This window comes from Chelon labrosus, assembly GCF_963514085.1.
Source record: "Chelon labrosus genome assembly, chromosome: 5".
NCBI classification, from domain to species: Eukaryota; Metazoa; Chordata; class Actinopteri; order Mugiliformes; family Mugilidae; genus Chelon; species Chelon labrosus.
Window position 1 is genome coordinate 18,405,375 of NC_140341.1, and position 19,739 is coordinate 18,425,113.

The 19,739-nt window shown below is 44.0% G+C and overlaps 2 protein-coding genes across 4 annotated transcripts in view; both read left to right on the top strand.

The window, feature by feature from the left end:
• LOC311488237 (bromodomain adjacent to zinc finger domain protein 2B-like) overlaps window positions 1-5,815 on the top strand; it is a 43,424-nt gene extending 37,609 nt beyond the window's left edge. For all 3 annotated transcript variants that reach the window (XM_084544819.1, XM_084544821.1, XM_084544820.1), the window contains 12 exons: window positions 53-115; window positions 202-346; window positions 469-1,121; window positions 1,330-1,618; window positions 1,780-1,935; window positions 2,079-2,233; window positions 2,408-2,613; window positions 2,803-2,938; window positions 3,333-3,479; window positions 3,596-3,882; window positions 4,095-4,238; window positions 4,341-5,815. In XM_084544819.1, the coding sequence (XP_084400945.1) occupies window positions 53-115; window positions 202-346; window positions 469-1,121; window positions 1,330-1,618; window positions 1,780-1,935; window positions 2,079-2,233; window positions 2,408-2,613; window positions 2,803-2,938; window positions 3,333-3,479; window positions 3,596-3,882; window positions 4,095-4,238; window positions 4,341-4,488 (2,529 nt within the window). In that variant the 3' untranslated portion in view covers window positions 4,489-5,815. The remainder of the gene's footprint in view (window positions 1-52; window positions 116-201; window positions 347-468; window positions 1,122-1,329; window positions 1,619-1,779; window positions 1,936-2,078; window positions 2,234-2,407; window positions 2,614-2,802; window positions 2,939-3,332; window positions 3,480-3,595; window positions 3,883-4,094; window positions 4,239-4,340) is intronic.
• Window positions 5,816-6,430: 615 nt separating this feature from the next.
• LOC311488676 (WD repeat, SAM and U-box domain-containing protein 1-like) lies at window positions 6,431-19,108 on the top strand. Its single transcript, XM_084545511.1, has 11 exons — window positions 6,431-7,335; window positions 8,350-8,537; window positions 9,025-9,111; window positions 10,294-10,387; window positions 10,829-10,862; window positions 10,982-11,022; window positions 11,407-11,516; window positions 12,071-12,100; window positions 15,264-15,449; window positions 18,446-18,580; window positions 18,669-19,108. Exons 1-11 carry the CDS (start codon window positions 6,938-6,940, stop codon window positions 18,818-18,820), a joined length of 1,455 nt encoding a protein of 484 aa, XP_084401637.1. The 5' UTR covers window positions 6,431-6,937; the 3' UTR covers window positions 18,821-19,108.
• Window positions 19,109-19,739: the final 631 nt, after the last annotated feature.

Below are 19,739 nucleotides of genomic sequence, written 5' to 3' on the forward strand. Positions count from 1 at the left end.
GTGGCTTAATCAGTGTTTGTCATAGTAAATGTCAGCATCACTGTTCTTGTAGGATGACAGTGTACACTCAGCCAGCATCGAGGACCTGGAGAAACAAATTGAAAAGACATACAAGGTAAATTAGAGACCTTTTTTTTCCCCCTCATATAATCCCAGTGAATGGATTCATAGTTGAACTCTGTGTACTTTCTGTCTCTTTAGCAACAGAGTCAAATCAGAGAGAAGCTCTTTGACTCCTCTCACTCACTGCGCTCCATGATGATTGGACAGGACAGATACAAGAGATGTTACTGGGTCCTTCCACAGTGCGGTGGCATCTTTGTTGAAGGCATGGGGAGTGGTGAAGGTGCAAATTAAAACTGATGGCTCAGAATGTCTCTTAGTACTTCAGTTGTTCAGCATGATAGAAGTCTGTTGATGTTTTGCACCTGTTGTTCCAGAAGTGATGTTACATTTAATGTTACTCAGGTTATGAAGAGGTGGAGATGGAGATTGAGAGTCGACAAGCTGCCGAGGTGATCAGGGTAAAAGAGGAGCAGCTGGAGGAGACGAAGGAACCAGAGATGTCTAGTCTAGCACAGAACAAAGACAGCGATACAGCCATGCCAGAGTGCCAGCAGGACAAAGACAACCTCTTCCTCCAAAAGCCCGGCTCCTTATCTAAGCTCAGCAAACTCCTTGAAGTAGCCAAAATGGCTCAGGATTTGAACATCAATATTCGGAAAAGTCATCCTGCTGCATCTTATCCCTCGTATCCTACCTCACAGTCAGTCACTACTCAGCAGGGACTGATGGATAAAATAGATACTTCAGTTCCATCTCTGCTCAGCGCTGCGCAGCTCAAAAGCAGTCACTGGATGACCCGCAGCCCTCAATCTGTCTTTCATTACGACCAGCTGTCCAAGATGCTGACTGAAAAAAGCAACCAGTGGTTTAGCCTCTTGCCTCGCTCTCCTTGCGATGAATCCATGGTGACCTATGGTTCCAGTCCTTCAGCTTCCTCCTCTTCTCCACAACCCATCAGGACCAAATCCCCCTCCTACCTCTGCCCTAATCCCGTAGCCACAGCTAGCTACAACACTACTGCTGGGATCAATAACATGCAATCGCCCATCCTTCAGGTAGGTGGCTTACAATAAATCTTTCTCCATCTCAGTTACAAAGATTAAATTGTGCTTTTTTAGAAATCCTCGGAATTTATGACCTTTTTTTTTTCCTTGACGACTTTTTCCAGACAAGCTCTCTCGCAGCTATCGCCTTGTACATTATGCTCGTGGAACAAAACTGACATCTGATAATAATTTATATTCTACATATTTTTCTTCTCAGCAAGTAAAGTCTGGCATTCATCAGAGCAGACTGACACTGTGTGACGTGTTGAGCCCAGGGACGAGTCCCAGCCTGCCCTTCTCTGGCACTTCTCTACCCCCCATGCCGCATTCAGCCTCCCAACATGCAGAGGGTAATGGAAACAAGGTCCTCTTTCTGGCAAATAACAACTCAGTCAACAAGAGTGAGACCCCAGAGCCCCTGAGTGACAAACCCACTTGTGTCTCATTCCCTGCTGCGGAGGTGGCCAAGACCCAGGACTACCCTTGTCCTCAGCCTATCCCAGAGGGTAAGAATGGCATGCTGCCAGCCTGCACAAATAAAATATGCTGGACTAAAGATATCCATTGCCTACACTGCTTCGATGACTCAGTCAGCCTTGCTATTTTGCTAAAATTAAACGGATTCTGTGACAATAGTTCTTAAATCTGTGCGTGGATGTGTTGGCAGAGCTGCTTCACGGCTGGTGGCGAGTGTCAGACATGGAGACCCTGCACAGTCTGGTCAAGACCCTCCACTGCCGAGGCATCAGAGAGAAGGTCTTGCAGAAACAGATCCAAAAACATATGGAGCACATGACCCAGCTTTGCTCCGACAGCAAAGACGGTTGGTTCACATTTCCTCTGCTCCCTTTAAGTCAAGATGCTACAGACATGCTGTGTCTGTTGCTGTGAGCTTTTGTGTGACGTTGCAGATTGCTTTCAGTTGATCATGGATTGCTGTAATGTTTGATATATCTGTGATGGCAGAAATTGATGTGAAAGAGCTGCAAAAGCAGGAGTTAAGTGAAGCGACAGTGGAGAGCTGGTGTGTTGAGGAGCAGGCCATGGAGGTGGACATTGCGCTACTGAGGCAGGTAGAAGCTCTGGAGAGAAAAGTCATCTCTTCCAGCCTGCAGGTCAAGGTACAGGCAAACAAGCTTCCTACACTTTCATCGCTTTGTGAAAATATAAAATGTAATTTCACTCTTCAGTATTAGCTTTGATATGCCTTTGGGTCCTCATGTTGTATTAAAGCTTAGTGTTATGTCATTAAATATTGTATTGTAATGCACATATTTGACTGATGTTTCCTTCAGGGTTGGATACACCCTAAACCCCAGTCAGACAGTAACCAGCTGGTCTATCATGAGCACAAGCCTTTCTCTTTCCCGGATCACGACAACAAAGGCCAGAGAGAAACCAGCCAGGAGGACCTTTGTGGATCTGTGGTGCGGCGACCCAACAATCCACTTGATATAGCAGTGACCAGGCTGGATGAGCTGGAGAGAAACATTGAGCGAAGGTACTTTTAGAGATAAAGCACAGCCTTTTACATCAGATCAGATAATGTCACCGTACCTGTATCTGTAGTGCGCAACTACGCTTGTCGCCTCACATAGGGAAAAGTACTGACAAGTTCTGTGTGCGACCCGCTCGTTCTCATGCTCAACAGTTAATTTTACATACAGTCTCATTTTGTGTGACCTTAAAGCAGTGAGGAGGAGGTGGCTCCTGGGATGAGGCTGTGGCGTAAAGCCCTCGGCCAAGTCCGCAGCTCAGCTCAGCTGTCGCTCTGCATCCAGCAGCTGCACAAATCCATTCCCTGGGAACGAGCCATAATGAAAGTGGTTAGTGTCACCTGACTCCTCTGCGTCTGCCTTGATCACAGATTTGTTTATATCATTTTGTCACACATACATATTAAACATAAAATTGTAGCTTACAGTAAAGATGTCACTCTTTATGAAGAACATACTTTTTAGGCTACATGGCTTCTCATTCATAGTCCTTATGTAATAATAATAATAACAACTAATATATTAATGATTGTTGAATGTATTTAATCATTTGAAAACGCACAAGATAAATGCTTGCTCTGCAAAAACTGAAATGAAAGGAAAAGATAACGCAGCCACACAGAAATACATATACTTCTACATTTTGTAGTGATGTATAGCAGTTTAAATGTGTAACCACAAATAGAGTAGGGTGTTTATTTGCCTGTTCTTCTTGTGTGTTCAGCACTGCCAGCTCTGTCAAATGGGAGATAATGAGGAATTGCTCTTACTTTGCGATGGCTGTGACAAAGGCTGCCACACGTACTGCCATAATCCCAGGATCACAACAGTACCTGATGGAGACTGGTTTTGTCCTAGTTGTGTAGAAAAGGTACGTCCGAGTGACTGATCACAGAGCTGATAGTCTCTTCTTTTAGTTCTTATGGTCCTCTATTACTTTCTATGAACAATAGACACATGGTAAGTTTTGTGTGTTCTGTCATTCAGGAAAGTGGTCAGTCCCCTTGGAGTAGGAAGCACCAGAGCAGAACAGCTGAAGGAGGGAAGAAAGCCAGTGAGGTAAAACGAAATAGTAAGCCATCTGTGGTAGGAGAGCTCATCAGCGAGGAGGATGCCAGCAGCAACAGCGCGCCAAAGAAAGGTATCAAGGAGTTCAAAAAGAGGAAAGGAGACGACAGCCCTCCCAGCTCCCAAGACAACTACGACAGCCCCGTCTCCTGCGCGAAAAAAGCCAAAACGCCCAAGGATGACAAAAATGGGCTGGCAATGTGTCGGTATGTCAGAGCACACATTCGCTGGCTTGCTTAAGACCTAAGAGTATTTATTTTAACTCACCAATGTGATGCAGAACATCATGTCATTCCAAAATGAAGAGGGTGAAAAACAATCTGGCAATGTTTTCCTCATGTTCTTCCTGATTAAAGTTGATTGAAATGCAACTATTTTATAGTTGCAGTACTGAAAGCTTTTTTTTTGATTGATCTAGAGTGCTGCTGGCTGAGTTGGAGGCCCATCGGGATGCTTGGCCCTTCCTCACACCAGTCAACCACAAAGCTGTCCCTGGATACAGAAAAGTAATCAAGAAGCCCATGGACTTCTCCACCATCAAGGAAAAGCTCACCAACAACCAGTATGTGTTACCTTTACTCTGTATTTTAGTTGTATGTGCTCTGTTTAATTCATAATTTTCATTTTTTTTAATCTGGATGATTCTTATTTCTGATGAACACAGGTACTTAAATTTGGAGACGTTCATCATCGACGTGAACCTGGTTTTTGACAACTGCGAAAGATTTAATGAAGACGACTCTGAAATTGGCCGGGCCGGTCACAGTATGAGGAGGTTCTTCGACAAACGATGGACTGAACTACTGCAATAAAAAGGTTTCCAGTGTGGACACTAGTCTCTACATATCAGACTTCGTATTTGGTTGTTGGAGGCCTTCTCTTCACCTTTGACACTAAATCGGTACACACTTATAATAACACTGATGTGCAGTGTGAAAGGACAAACTCCTGGTCTGTCTAGTGTTGGAGAAAAAAACACTTTGTATCTTCAAGTGCAATACTGTTTATCAAAACACACTGACTCCTCAACTCTGTCAAAATTGGGAATCATATCCACTGTAGATACATCATTTAGTTTTGTTTTTTTTAATCATCAAAACCATATAGTTTTGTGTTTGTGTATTTATTTATTATTAAAAGTCAAAGGATGGCACACAGCTTTAAAAAAAATCAAAAGACTATTTTATGGACTATTGGTTGAAATCAAAAAAGAATTGTTTACAGGTTTCAGACACTTAAGGTGCGAGGTGCAGGACCGCTGTTCATCCGCTTTGTGAGTTTGTTGTGTAAAATACAAAGAAGGGATCCCTGACCTGCAGAGTTAATTCTGTCCTTGTTGAGTCTTATTTATTACATGTATAGTGCGTACTTACAGAGCAGTCTGGTTGAAGATTGTGTCATTGCATAAGTATGGTTGTAGCACTTGATATGTCTGAATATCCACTGAAAACACTCCTCAGTGCTGCAGTGCCTGACCTCTGAGGAGGATGTTTTTTCCATATGCACTGTTTCCTGCACAGTATACAGAAGGAAACAAGCTGTAAAAAAAACAAAACAAAAAAAAACTTTCCTTTGAATTGACGTGGTGCGTATAGTGTGTTTCATCTCCAGGCATTTCCTTCAGCCAGAGTCGTGTCAGACATCCTGCAGACGTGAGGCCCTGCACTGGGCTTTAATCCAGCTGGGACAGTGTCATGGTCCACTGGAGGCGTCTCCTGACAGCTGAAGTCAGAAGACTTGAAGTAACTGTATTTTATTAGGAATATTGTGAAATGAGTAGCAACTTTTGTAGGAATATTATTTTTAAATAGTGGATGTGTGGACGGATAAAATAAACCTGTTTTTCAAGACGATCAAGTCCTCACTACTTCCCCTTTGATATTATTGATATTAACATTATTTTACAGTCGAGATGCACCATTTGTACTAATATACTACTCAAACATTGAGTAGTGTCAGTACTAACTTGCCCCAAAGTATATAAAGGAATTAAAATGAGCTTATGATTGACCGGCTAATACATCAGTCACAACTATATAGAAATGATATGTTTGGTCACTGACACATCTATTGGTTTAGTTGTTTACTAAAACATACTGAAGTTACAAATAAATGTACATGAGCTCAAAGTGCAGAATCTAAGCTTTAATTTGAGGGTATTCATACTGAAATCAGGGGAAACGTTTAAGCTGAAGCCAAGCATGCTCACTTCCCTCTACTTTTGTTTCTTCCAACTTGAGTTTAATTTTAAATTTTTTCCTATTTTTTCTTTTCAGTATTTTGTGGCAAAGTCTAATCTGGGCTTTCTGTTATTGAGGTTTACGAATGGTCTGCACCTTGTAGTCAGCTTTTCTCTACTCTCCTGGAGAGTATTTTTCTCTTGTCTGGATGTTCTGAAGATTTATTTTTTCTTTTTACACAACTGGGAAAAGGATCCTGTGGACATCCAGATCCTTTCATGTTGACCTCCAGATCCTTTCATGTTGACCTCCAACAGATTAGTTTTGTTTTTGCACCATGGCCTGTTTCACCTACACCGAGAGCTCCCTTGAACGCGGCATGTAAGCTCACACGAACAGTTCTCAAATGCAAATCTCACACTTGGAAACAACTCCCCAACATTTACTGTTGAGGAAATAATGAAAAATAATATAACCAGTCTGTCCACGAAACAACCGTTGAGTCAAGTGTCCAATCACTTGTGTAAGTATAAACATTTTCCTTCAGTTTGGATGTGAGTAACCCCAAATTAAAGCTGAGAGCCCTGAGAACACTTCAGACCCATTATATGACTAACTTGAAAACGTTTTGGTAAAAAGCTGAGATAGAAAGAGTCAAACCTACTGGATATGGACCGACTTAGAGTTTAATTATTACTTCCGGAGTGAAACGATAAAACATTTCAACATTAAATCGACTAAACTGGAACAATTGTTTTGTTGAAAGATTATTTTGGCCACAGATATCCACTGTGTACATTGTGTAACTGCGGGTCACATGACTGATAACAGCTGCGACAGATAAACAGATTTTATGGCAGTGCTGGAAGAGGAAGTGGAGAAACTCTTTCACACCAGGAGCAACAGTTAGAGCCGACAGCTTTGTTTCTTCTCTTTATTTTAACTAAACCCCAGACACACAGAGGATATTTTCCCATCAGGTGTCTGCCACCCTCCTCCTCTTTGCTTTATATTTGAGCATTTTGCGCCACCTTGTGAGCGAACTGCTCCCTCTTTCCAACCGGCGAACACCTGACACAAAATGGTGTCTGTAATTCACACTCTCCGGCATCACTCGGACGAGGTCAGCTGCTGCGCCTTCTCTCCGTCTCTCCTGGCGACCTGCTCGGGTGACAAAACTCTCCGCGTCTACAACACCGCTGACTTCACGGAGCTGCCGTTTTCTCCTCTGACGGGTCACGGTTACAAGGTCCACTGCTGCTGCTTCAGCTCCTGCGGCCGCTTCCTGCTCAGCTGCTCCACGGACGGCTCGGCCATCGTGTGGAGCTCGGAGACGGGTGAGGTGACCGCGACGCTGCAGCACCCGGCCCGCAGTCCGCTCCGAGTCTGCGCACTGGCTCCAGACTCCTCGCTCCTGCTGGCAGGGGCCTGCGATGGCACCATGGCCCTCTGGGACTTTGCCTCCAAGACACTGCGCAGGTACAGTGTGACCCAGTGCAATCAGCACTATTCAACAGCATGAAGAATGCCCTGATGATTATCATTATTTAGAGTTTAAGAGAGGTGATTTTCTCGCCTGTAACTATCAGTTTTTGCAGATTCCACAACTTTGTCTTGTTTTATCCAGTCATTTATTATGATGTACTTCCAAACCATCATACCACCATATGAGAAGCTGCAACCAGCAAATGCTTGAACATTATTTACCCATTAATCAGTCATTTCTGTCTGCCAACTATCCGATTAATAAGCTCTTTCATGTATAGCTCTGTCTGAACAAACGTCACTGACAATCATCTCTCCCCAGCAGCTTGAGCGCACGGTTTCAGAAGCCGAAGGTTAATTTTTGACCCCAGAAACTAAGGTTTGATTGGATTAATCTTAAGCCCAAAGTCCAGACACACTTGAAGCTTTTAACAGCCTTCATCAGCAAGGTGGAGTCCTCGCTCAACTGTCATCAGTTTCCTCTTCTGATTCCTACATTTCTGATTAGTGCATTGAAATATGCAAGTTTTGAACTGTGTGTATTCAACTTTTTATTTCCAGGGCCTTTAATTGTGCTGTAACTCAGTTTGGATTTATAGAAACAGTTTGGAGAGGCGGTCTGTTAGTCTTGAATTAGCCTAAAGGAAGATCGGTGGTGGCTTTATTGCAGGTTAAACTTCAGGTCACTGCTCTGTCAAAACACCGCAAGCTGCCTACTCAGAAAGTAACTTTTTAGAAGAAATATGAAGGTTATTTTAAATCTGGAGATTTCTCACCAATGTGCTCACAGTGTCTCCAAGCAGCCTGAGGCCTGCTGTGTCCCTCTGATTAAAACTCCAACAGGTGGTTCAGATGAATCCCATTACACCCGGGACTCCCCCCGCCTGAAGCAAGTTTGACGCAAAGAGCTCAGAGTTCGAGATCAAGTCAACTCCTTGCTCTCGTCTCGCCAGTAAACCTGCCGGTAACCAGTCTGAACCCACGCTGCACCAACATTGTCTGTCACAGATGCAGCACGGCGAGCGAGGCCAGCGTCGTGGCTTGCAGCTTCTCTCCGTGCGGCCGGATGTTTGTGAGCGGCTGCACCAACGGAGACCTCAAGGTCTGGGACGTGGACTTCAGGCTCCTGCACGCTGAGAAGGACGCGCACGACCTGGGGGTCACCTGCTGCTGCTTCGCGCCGCGGTTCAAAGTTGGTTAGTGTTTAAAGGGTCATTTCACTCCATTTGCTCTTCTGTTCACTGCTGTACACTTACCACCAGTGGCTTTAGTCTGCTCCAACACAATGTGAATGACAGTTTGTTTATTACATCTGAAAATCAAACAGGACTGAAATTAGAAGTCTCTTAGTGCTTGGCTAGAAAAAAATATCTAATTTATTTTTCACTATTTCTTCTGATAATATGAGTTTTCTTCTCTGAACTTTTTTCTATATAAGTTCTTCTACTTTAACAACTATCATTAATAGTCCTGTGTGATTTTGGTGTGAATCAATCCCTTAGATTTTACCTGGCTCTTATCCTAACACACTTCCTGGCAGCATAGAAGATGCTTGCTTGCTGTCTGTTGCTACGCTTCACAAATAAGCCATCAGGGTCATGTTTGTCTTCTTCTGGCACTGGACTCGGTCAAGCATGAGCAAACATTTCAGACAGAGGGGATGTGGCTTCTTTTGTTCCGCAGATGGCTGCTGTGTGGAGTTTCGACTGGCCTCCTGCGGACAGGACAGCCAGCTGAAAATATGGATCGTCTCCCAGCGTGAAGGAGCAGGTAGGCCGACCTCTCTGCCCAGCCTCCTCGGCCCACTGCTCCCTCACTCCAGTGCCCGAGAGAGAGAGGAGGAGGGGGTAGAGTGTGTTGACTGCTTCAACCTTGAAGTCTCTCTGCAGGATAGAATAATTTTATTAGCGCGTGTGGAGCTAGAGACTGACTCCTTGATAATGGAACACTTTAAGACATTCTGCTGGATGGTGTGTGCGTGTGCAAAAGCATTGGAAGGAAATCCGGTGCATACATCCACTGTGACATTTATATCTTAGCCCAACCGACAGCAGAACAAGAACATTTTGTGTATGTTCACAGGTTGCCCGTTGCAGACTGTTAGTTCCTTTTTATGAGCGTGAACATGCCATGTTGTTAGTTTCCTAAGATGCGTTGCCGTGGTAACGACCGTTTTCTGTGGAGGATGAGACGTGTCCCACGTGGTGACCCTGAGTCCATGGAGATTGAGATTTTTTTTCTTTTTTCTTTTTCTCCGAGCAGCTTGTGGAAGGACACCGAACAATGTGTGCGCTCATTTCATTTCTTTAGATTGTGGGTTTTTCAGACGTGAAGGAGCTCGGGAGCAAGCTCGCCTTTGTTGAAATGTGCATTTATCTTGTCTCTGCAAGAGGACTGCATGCTTGAATCCCTCCTCGAGTGTGTTACGTAGAAGGGACTCGAGTGCAGATGACTCAGGGAAGCAAGGGGCCAATTTAAAGGCTGAGATTGCTGCTGAAATGGAACACGTTCTGTTCAAATCGTATATTTCCACGGCTCCGTATCCAAAGGAAATGTGCTTATGCCAGGATAAAATGGCAGCTGTGTGTGTGTCGCCGCTTTAGTTTTGTCACTTTTGAAGAGTTCCCTGATGCTTCCCATCCACACATTTGTTCAATTTATTTTTATCTCTCAGGTGTACACCGTAAACAGTATTTACATTTCATGGACTTCAGGAAGGATTAATTTAATATGTGTGTGCTTATGGTCTGATAAAACACATTCTGCTACAGAGCAATTAGTGTTGGCAAACAGAATTCACTTACTGGCAAAAATACAATCTTGAGTTTCTAAGTAGCAGGTGATGCAGTTTCAAGGGAGTGAAAAGTTGCTGAAAAAGTTTTTAATTGTAGTATTTTTGGCCGTGAGCGAGACACCGCTTAACTCTATGTGTGTGTGTGTGTTGACCCTCAGCCTGTGTCATGAAGCCGCTTCACACTCTCACCAGCCACTCGGCTCCAGTTCTGTCCTGTGCTTTCTCTTCTGATGGGGAGCTGGTCGTCTCAGGGTAAAGACGCACGCATCACTTCTCCTTGTCATCACATCTGTGAGCGCCACTAACAAACACCAACTGAATGTTGATTTCTGCTCCAGTCAGGTTTTGTAACGCCATTTGTCGTGAAATGATCTTCTCATCTGGGGCAAATTAGGTTTCTATTAATCTCCCCTGCATGTTTAAAGGCTCGTTTTTATATCCGAGCTGTAAACAGCAGATGCCACTGCTGAGCATCGATCCTGCTGTTCTCTCAGTCATCCACAGGAGGAGTGCGTTTGGTTATTGTATAGCTTCTGTCGGCTCCTTCTGCTGTCCCTGGCTTAAATTCAAACATACTGAAGGTTAATCTCTGACAAGAATCCATTTTTTTTATTATTATTATTCTATAATGTAAATGCGCGCATATGGATTCTGCAAATAAAGCTGACTTCATTTTCTCTATTTACTCAACAGCTCGGTGGATAAAAGTGTTGCAGTGTACGATGCGGTAAGTCATGCAGGCTTTTTGAGTGTGCTGCCGCGCTTAATTAAACAAAACCATTAGCGGCCTGTGTAAACACGGGATTTGAAACATTCCTGTTTAAGGTGCTTGTACTTTGCTTACAGAACCTGGGGTCCCTGCTCCACACTCTGAAACAACACGACAGGTAAATGACCTGACCTCCCGCCGCCGCTGCGCAATCTCTGCAGCCATCACCCAAACAGCAGAGCGCAGGAGTCCCAGGGTTTCAGATCAAAACCTGTGATTTTTGCTTGATTAGTTTTTTTTTATTTTTTCCCCCCAAAGCGCTGGGGTGCAGTGATGCAATAGCATATTCTCCAGCGCTGCTTTCTGCACAGTCATTGATGTGGCACCACAGGTACGAACTGGCAGAGCTCTTTGAAGTGCATGAAAGGATTTAAGATTCAGTGCGATCTAAGACTGGCATTTCTTTTTTTTAATTTTTTTTTTTTTCCTTTTTTTAGGCTGATCTCTTTCTGTACCAGCCCGTCGCACACTCTTTCACATTCTTCTTCCTCTTTCCCTGCAGGTATGTGACTGCCGTTGCCATGTCACCCACCTCTCCCTGGATTGCAACCGGCTCCATGGACAGATCGGTGAACGTGTGGAGAATAGGAGATGGAGACGACGGCAGCACTGGTAAATACTCGGCAGAGGATTGTTGAGGTTGGCGCCTACAAATGTGCTTTTTAAAAAACAGACTCTTAACAGTGGTACAAAGCCCAGAAGCCACTTACAGAGCCAAAGCCTCCCAAAGGAGTGTTTTGGGAGATATCCAACCACAGAGGCTCCTATTACATGTGTATTGCTGTCTGGCTGCAGGGTCTACAGGAGGAATTGTTATTGATGTTTATTGGTGCATCAGTTCAAACTACTGCTGAGCCCCGCAGAGTTGTTGTTACGGACCTGAATGCTCCCCGAAAATAAAAAAAGTTCCAGCCCAACATGAAAGAAAATATTTGGAATACTAAATGAGAAGGTGCAATCGTCAGACATCTGGAGGCCTTGAAGCTCCATCACTGCCACCCCCACGGCTGCCATTAGTCAGGTTGATGTTGACAAAGCAAATTCCATCTCCATGAAGATCTGCCTTTTTCATGCCTCTACCTCATTCTCTCCCCGTCTGCCCTTTAATCTTGTTTCTTTCTCTCTTTTCACACATTAATCTCATTCCCTTTCATGTTTTCCTGCAGCAGCTGAATCAAAGCGGACGCCGTGCCAAGGTAAATAAATGCATCGCCGCGCGTTTCCCTTCAGAAATAAGTTTTATTTCAATACTTGATGTGCTGTGTGACTGGTTCTGATATCGGTGCCTGGGAGAGATGTTGTCTGATTGCTCTGAAAACATCCTCGCCCGCTGCTGTATCACGGTTTCGTCCCTTTTTTTTTCTCCTTTTTTCATTTGTCATGCGCGAGCATACTGTGCAGCATGATCCCAATCAGACGAAGCGAATGGGGATCAAAAACAAGGAATAAAAGGAAATAAGATCAGCCTGGCTTGAAAGGATAAAGCTGGTATTATTTAGTAGTTTTCTTAGCGTCTTCAAATTGCACGGAAAGACCGAAAACCCACATTGTGTTGCTTCGTCTCTAAAATCCCCAAGCCCGTTTGTTTGTGGTGAATTATATTTTTTAAAAAATAAATAAATGTAATTTCCACATTTGCAGGAGGCTGAGTAACTTCCTAAAACAAAAGGGCTGTCGTTTTTTAAACCAAGCTAGAGTGAAATATCTCCTACCATGAAATGTGGTGAAAGAAAATAAGATACTGCTATTTCATTGTCCTTAAATTGCAGCTATAGTACACTTCCTGGGAGCAGGGAGTTGGTGATGATATCTTCCGTAACTCACTTCACTCCCCCGTGCAACTCATAAGATTGTGCCGTCACCATGTGCAGAAATACTTCTACAGAAATATAGCAGAAGTGTAGAAAAACTGGTTCATTGCGTGAATAGCAGTAAACTGAATTTTGGCTCCTTCATGTGCAGTCGGTGCTAATTAGCAAAAATTTAGCATGCTAGCAGTGTGGACTATGTGGTTGAACATGCTAAACAACGCTAAACATTATTCTAGCACTGTCATTGAAGGCATCACTCTGCCTCTAGCTGCAGACTCCTAAAGAAAGCCTTTCAACAAAGCGATTGAATGTGCTTTGATTTGACAAGATGTTTAATAACAAATGAGGCAATTAAAACAGAACTTGTAAATAAAAACCTGCAACTGTGACGTTCATGTTGCCTGGTGAAGCCTGCGCTCATGTTCAACGTGTGACCTTGCCCCAAATTTGAATCGGCTCCATACTGATTCTATGTGATAAATTGTGTCTCGTGGTAAAAGTGAATCGGCTCAGTACGCTGTAGGACGTCAGACTTCCATCAGATGTGTTTTTGGAACATCATTACAAGTTAAACTTCACAGATATATCTTTTCTGGAGATGTTTCAACGACATTTGTTTAATTTTTTCCAGCTGCGAGCGGCTCCCTCATCTCCTCTGTGCACTGCATTGTGGGAGAATACTATCGTTGGTATGCAGCGTGCGTTCTTTCTGGTTTGAGTAAACATGTGTTTGGGTGTGAACGCACGTACTAAAAACCTGCTTGGAATAAGCCTGCTCTATTGATTTTTTTATTTATTTATTTATTTTTTGTGCTGTGTGCTTGATTGACCCCTCCATCGCTCTCCTCCATCAGCTGGACGTCTTAGCTTGTTGCTGTTACCAGTAAAGAGGTTGTTGACGTCATGTAATTTGCAGCATTGATCTACTCAGAGGTCTGATCAGATTGATTAACATCTGTGTTTGTAGCCAAAGCAGTTTAAGAAACAGATGCATTTGAAGCTCAAGTTTTTGTTCCAGACAGAGGTTCATAGAAAGGGAATGCTACATCTCCATAATTTTGCTCCTAAACCATTTAGTAAAGTAGAAATAGTTTAAAATGTGCTCAAACAAGAGTAATTACTCTGGTTTGTCTGTGTTTATTTTCAGCTGTGTATTAATATGCAATAGTCCTGCTAGTGAGAATTTATAGCAGCGGGATGATGTATGTGGGCCTGACTGAAAATAAATTGGCACCAGTGTTTATGGAAATGAAGTAACCCGTCATCTGGTGTAGTTTGGTGGAGTTTTTGGACAACTGGATTTTGCCACGCACGCGAAACTTATCAGCGGGATCGGTTTCATTGTTGGTTCTGGCCTTTTCGTGGGATCTGTTGACAATGAGAAAAAAAAAAAAATAGACCAGCAGCAGGCTTATCCTTTTAAGCTGTAAAGAAAGGAGATGATGAAAGGGGCTTCGTATGTGCGTCTGCCGGAGTCATCAAACACTGCAGGGTGAGCTGTCCCAGACTGCGGAGCTGCGCTGAGGTTTTCATGCTTTTGGAAGTGTTTCCATGACTCAGACTCCTAGACTGGGAGACTCCAGGCGCTATCGGCCAGGGCTGCAGAGAAGGAGGTGGTGTTGCTCTGCTCGCTCTTGTGCAGACCCAATAAGTGAATGTTTCCACTGAGTTTAACTACGTTTGGGGCAGGAATTCTTTTTACTCATCTGAAGCATCAACAACGTTTCCCTTTTTCACTGCGGACGTTTTGACCTGTCACAGATGTATTAATGATGGCTGCATTCCTCTTAGGGGAGGTCCTGGTTGTGTGCACGCCGGTACACTTTCAGTCCTTAATGGAACTGAGCCATCATTAATTCCCGCTGTGAAAAGGGCCTAGTTTAGCATCTTAATCATCAGAGATGCCAGTTTGTCTCCAAAATGAAGCCTAATTGGATGGAAACGCAGCCACGGACGTTTTTAAGGCCGCGGAATGTTTCGTGGAAGATATTTGAACTGATGGTAACATTTTTATTTTTTTTTTGGGACACTAGCGGACGTCAAACGAGGTGAGGGTGGAAACCTAGCGCGCGGTTATAATGAGCTGCACCTCCCAGTCTTCGGGGTTATCCTTCCAAGGCTAATGATCAGCGATGGGAACTATGAGGCCGCCGCGAGGTATCATTAACACGCTACAGGCCAGTGTGTCTCATCCTCTCCTCGTGTGATAAATCATCACTAGGGTAGCGTGGTGAAGGTTGAGGAGCTGCATGCTGGCACAGCCTGAAATAACACAGCCGTGGATTTAATATCCTTTCCTTTGGTGGATCACACGTTTTTGTGTGAGCTCAGGTTTGTGCGAGTGCTCTTGATGTGAGGACATAAATGTGTCTCTTTTGGGGACAGAAATCAAGTCCTCATTATTTAAATGATAGTGTTAAGGTTGGCAAGAAAGTAGTTATCACCACAGAGTGAATGTGTCCTTTTCTGCGTGAGGGGGAAAGTGTTTTGTTTCAGGAGATCTAGGGGTAATAACCGAACACTTCCTCTCTTCCTGTTGTGTATTTAGCAGGAAGGAAGTTGCCGGGTCACTCCAGGCTGCTGCTCCTGCTTGCCGATTGGTCCGAGGAGGATGTGCAGGCTTGGCTGCGCGAGGAGGGACTGGAGGAGCTCATCAGTGTCTTTAAGGCCAACAACGTCGACGGAGCAGAGCTCATCCAGCTGAACAAGGAAACATTGGCCGAGATGGGAATTGGTGAGGACGGAATATAAAACAGACATGTGTACAGTGCATACACACACACACACACACACACTCTCAAAGGCACTTTGGGATTCAGTGTTTTTGCGGGGGATTTACTCTCTGATCCTAAAACACGACAAGACGGAATTGGAAAGCAGGACGTAAGCCGCTTTCATCGATGCTCTGATTTATTTTTTCCTCCCAAATAGCGGGCTGATTTAGGGGCCGTGGAGCCGCGGCGTTTCCGTCTGCTCATGCAGCCGCAAATCACGGCGCGAGGACAGTACGCCGCGGGACGACCTTTACCTCGCAAACACTGATAATCCCTCAGACAATAAGATTAGTCCATTGTGGGGTCGCGCAAGGTCACAGCGTGGAGGGGCTCCGCACAAACTGCAGCCAGTCAGCAGAATCCACAGCAAACAGAGACGTCAGCATCACCACAAGAGCCGTTCTGTTTTAGAGGAGTTTCTCACTTATTTTTCTTTATGCAGACAGTTACATTGAATCCTTTCTCTCTTATCTGTCTCTTATCTTATCTTTAGGTGGATTTATTCCTCTTTAAACAGAACCACGATAGCTATTTTCCCCTGTTCATGCTTAGTTAACTGTGCAGGCATGAAAGTGGTATCCATACATATATCATCTAACTCTGCAAAAAACAAAACACACATGCAGCTGGTAAAAATACGCATGAGGTGCACACATGCTCACTGCAGATTAAAATCATTTTCCGACACATTTGTAGACTTTGCATTCTCGTTGCTGTGTGCTTTCTAGCTATTTCATTCTTATTTAAATGCACAATGTTGGAGGGAAATCAGAAGACTGTTTGCATGCTATATATAAGATCCACGAAGCCTCAGAAAAACTTTGCCCAGTTGGTCATGCAAAGCATGCCTCATGTCTTTTCCATGTGTTTAGTATGGAGAACAGGTCTCGTCATCACCCCGCAACAAGGGCAGAGGAAACGGCAGATTTCCTGTGCTTTTACTGCTGCGCAACCAACAACTACAGTATCATTTGCCATGCGTGCTGTTTGTGTAAATGTGTGCACAGACACACTCGCCTCGCGCATACATTTCACACTCGCACACGACGAGCAAATTAGATTCCAGCGCACTTTACTTGATGAAATATTCATGAATCTTTGAGTACGGCGAGGGGAGGGAGAGGGAGAAGAAGAAAAAAGTTTCCCTTCGATATAATTTGCCGTATCTCTTTGGAGGCCGCTTCATTCTGCGCTTTTATTGTAGCTTCGCATCAAATTATCAATCTAAATGTAAAGCGGACGGTACAGTGCTAATGGCTCGTGTCCCCGTGAAGAAAAATAAGAAGTCGTGGAACCTTGCGGAAATCTTAAATGACGCATTACCCCGTTAAGTGCAGCTTTTCCCATCCAAGAGTCGTTTACTGGATGAATCGGAGGGCGTGATGGGTTCATTGGGTTTCACGGAGGGAGGGCATGTTGACTGAACGCTGCCATTTTTCCAGCAGGATCCATAACAGTTGTTGTCTTCATCTGCCTGTTTTACTCGAACGCAGCATTTTTGTGGTAACGGGGAGTTTTTGTGACGCGCACTTGAATGCCTTTCTCCATCTGTCCTTCCTGCTCTTTTGAACGAGTCCAAAATTAAGACCCACTCGCGGTGTTGCATGTGGATGTGAAGGATGCGGTCCCCTGCAGACAGTAGCTGATTGTGAAGATCTCTTCGCAGTCTCGCTGGAGGCAGATTGTGTTCTATAAATGGATGAAATTAGCTCAGGATACATCAATAGATCCTGACACACAGGAGGAAGCGGATTCGATTCGGGCTGATACACACGGCCTATCCACAGTTATCAAACTTTAAAGCTTTTTTGATCACATTTCAAATATTTTCCATTTTAGCCTGAATCGCTGGTATCAAGACTCGATATTAAGCATCTCTTGCACACGTGAATCAACGATGAACCTCAGCGCAGCACAGAAACTTTATTTCTCCCCTCATTCGAGCTCTCGTTGAGGTTACCGAGGTCATGTTTATGGATTTTTTTTTTTTTCCATCTGCTCACAATTCAGCATGGTGGATGTTTTCTAACACTCAAAATATTAAATTTCAACTAGTTTTATGCAAGTATATTGATAAAAAAAAAAAAATAAATGTTGACTTTCCACCCAGACAGTGTGCAGAGCTGATTGACGTTCCAAATTTGGTGCCCTGGCAGTTTTCAGATAAAAAATGATCTGTTTTGTGTCGAGGAAAATCTCCCGCTTTCTCTCGGCAACATTAAATAAGTAAACCACATAATTCAATGAAAAAGCAGACAGATGAGGACTATTGGCAGACATTGTAGCTGAATATTGACCAAACATGTTTATTTTCTATACTCCACGATATGACCTTTTAAAAACTTTTAAAGCTAAATTTTGCAAACCTCTATCTTGGACTAGTAGACCGTCTACGTTAATGTCATGCAGGGAGCGTACAGTGTCACTGTAGCTCCACAGCACCACAATTATACACACAGACACGCCACTAATCATGTGCGGCTGCATAGGTCGTCCCTCTGATGTAGCTGGTGGTGAAATTTGAAGCTGATGACAAATTCAAAGCGTGCTGTCAGAGACGCGCAGCTGTGTGCAGAGTGATTTTTCCTCTGGCAGCCTGTCGGGAGTTTTATTCTGCAGGGGAATAACGCAATGTTAACTTGCAAAGCCATCAAGGTGTCTGGCTCTTTGTGTCTCTGTGCAGACTCATCGAACGCAGGTCCGCATTTATTCCTCCCTTTGTTTCTTTTGAGAGAGCAGAGGACGGAGTCGGTCTGAACGAACTGATTCAACTCAAACTCCCAGAGAACACTGTGAAATAGTGGTAACATAAAACAGAGCTGACTTGGTCTTTGGTGATAAAGTATTAAAATAAATATTTAATCACAAACCTCCGCTTTGCTGAATTGGAAGTGTGAAATATGGAAGCTGTCAGTCACGTCTGAAGAGAATACTGAGCAGCGTGTTGCTTTCTCAGAGTCCGTGGGCCTCCGTGGTCGTCTCCTGAGGAAAATCGACGCCCTGAAGGCAGAGCAGAGCGGTTCAGAAGCCCCAGATGAATTCCTGTGTCCAATCACCAGAGAGCTGATGAAGGATCCAGTCATTGCTGCAGGTTAGTAGACGACAAAAACAAAAAACAAAACAAAAAAAAAAGCATGACCTCGGTGTACAGCAGGTGCCACAGTGTGACTGCTCCACAGATGGGTATTCCTATGAGAGGGAATCTATCGAGAGCTGGATCAGAGGCGAGAACAAAAGCAGCCCCATGACCAACCTGCCCCTACAGACAACACTCCTCACCCCCAACCGGTCTCTGAAGATGGCCATAGCACGATGGAAGTCGAGCCAATAGGCAAGCACTTCAGCTTATATTTCGCAGTCCAACGAAACCTCTGCTAACAAGTGCACTTATCGTTGATGTAATTACTATTTTGTTCCGAGTGCCTCTGGCAAATTAATATATTTATCCAGTAAATAATCAAGAATACTTGCCAACATCTGAAGAGCCCTCTGCATTAATAAACCACCTAGTGCAAGGTTGTGTTGCTCTTGCTCTGGTATGACCTGCAGCATGTGTCAAATCCCAATTTCCTTTGTTACTGTTGCTAGGTTACACTAGGGGTTGTACCGACTACTTGACTAGTGTTGACTGGCAGCACCATGACGTTTTAAGCAGGATCGACTAGTCGCAGATCACGTGACAATAACAACACGGATGAGGAGCCCAGTCCTGAAATATAACAAAAGTACTACTGCAGTACACGCTCATCTGAAAAGACATCCACTAACGCTAGCAGAGGAGCAGTCTAAATCCTATCAGCGGCAGCCAGTTAACAACTTCACCTGCCGTAACAGAGAGAATGAGGCTGCAGATCAGCAATTTGATGGTGAATTTCATTGTCTAAAGTTATTAGACCTTTAGCTACTATACACGGAAAATGATTCAGACATATACCGCATTTTTTTTTTTTTACATTACGGCTACATTATCCTATCTTACAGCACACTGAAGCACTATTAATGCACAATGCGAGAGCTGAGAGTTTGTCCAGTGAGAGCCACATAGAAGTGTCAGACTGACGGTGTTTATGGTGTAGACGGTGTTTAGCTTCAGTTACCTTGCAGAAAAGCCTCCGTAGCTTCTTTTGTGTGAGACTCTATATGTATTCAGGTCAAGAATATAGATTTAATTGCGGCAAAGCATTACTTTCTACTGTGTTTTTATGCGTGACATCATTGACTAATCGACGTCGACTCGCCTTTGACCACAT

Bases quoted from the DNA above. Each gene is read 5' to 3' on its own strand.
- LOC311488676 (XM_084545511.1), top strand. From the start codon at position 6,938: ATGGTGTCTGTAATTCACACTCTCCGGCATCACTCGGACGAGGTCAGC. The intron at 10,388-10,828 runs GTAAAGACGCAC...TTTACTCAACAG, and splicing joins GGGGAGCTGGTCGTCTCAGG to CTCGGTGGATAAAAGTGTTG. The intron at 11,023-11,406 runs GTAAATGACCTG...CTTTCCCTGCAG, and splicing joins ACTCTGAAACAACACGACAG to GTATGTGACTGCCGTTGCCA.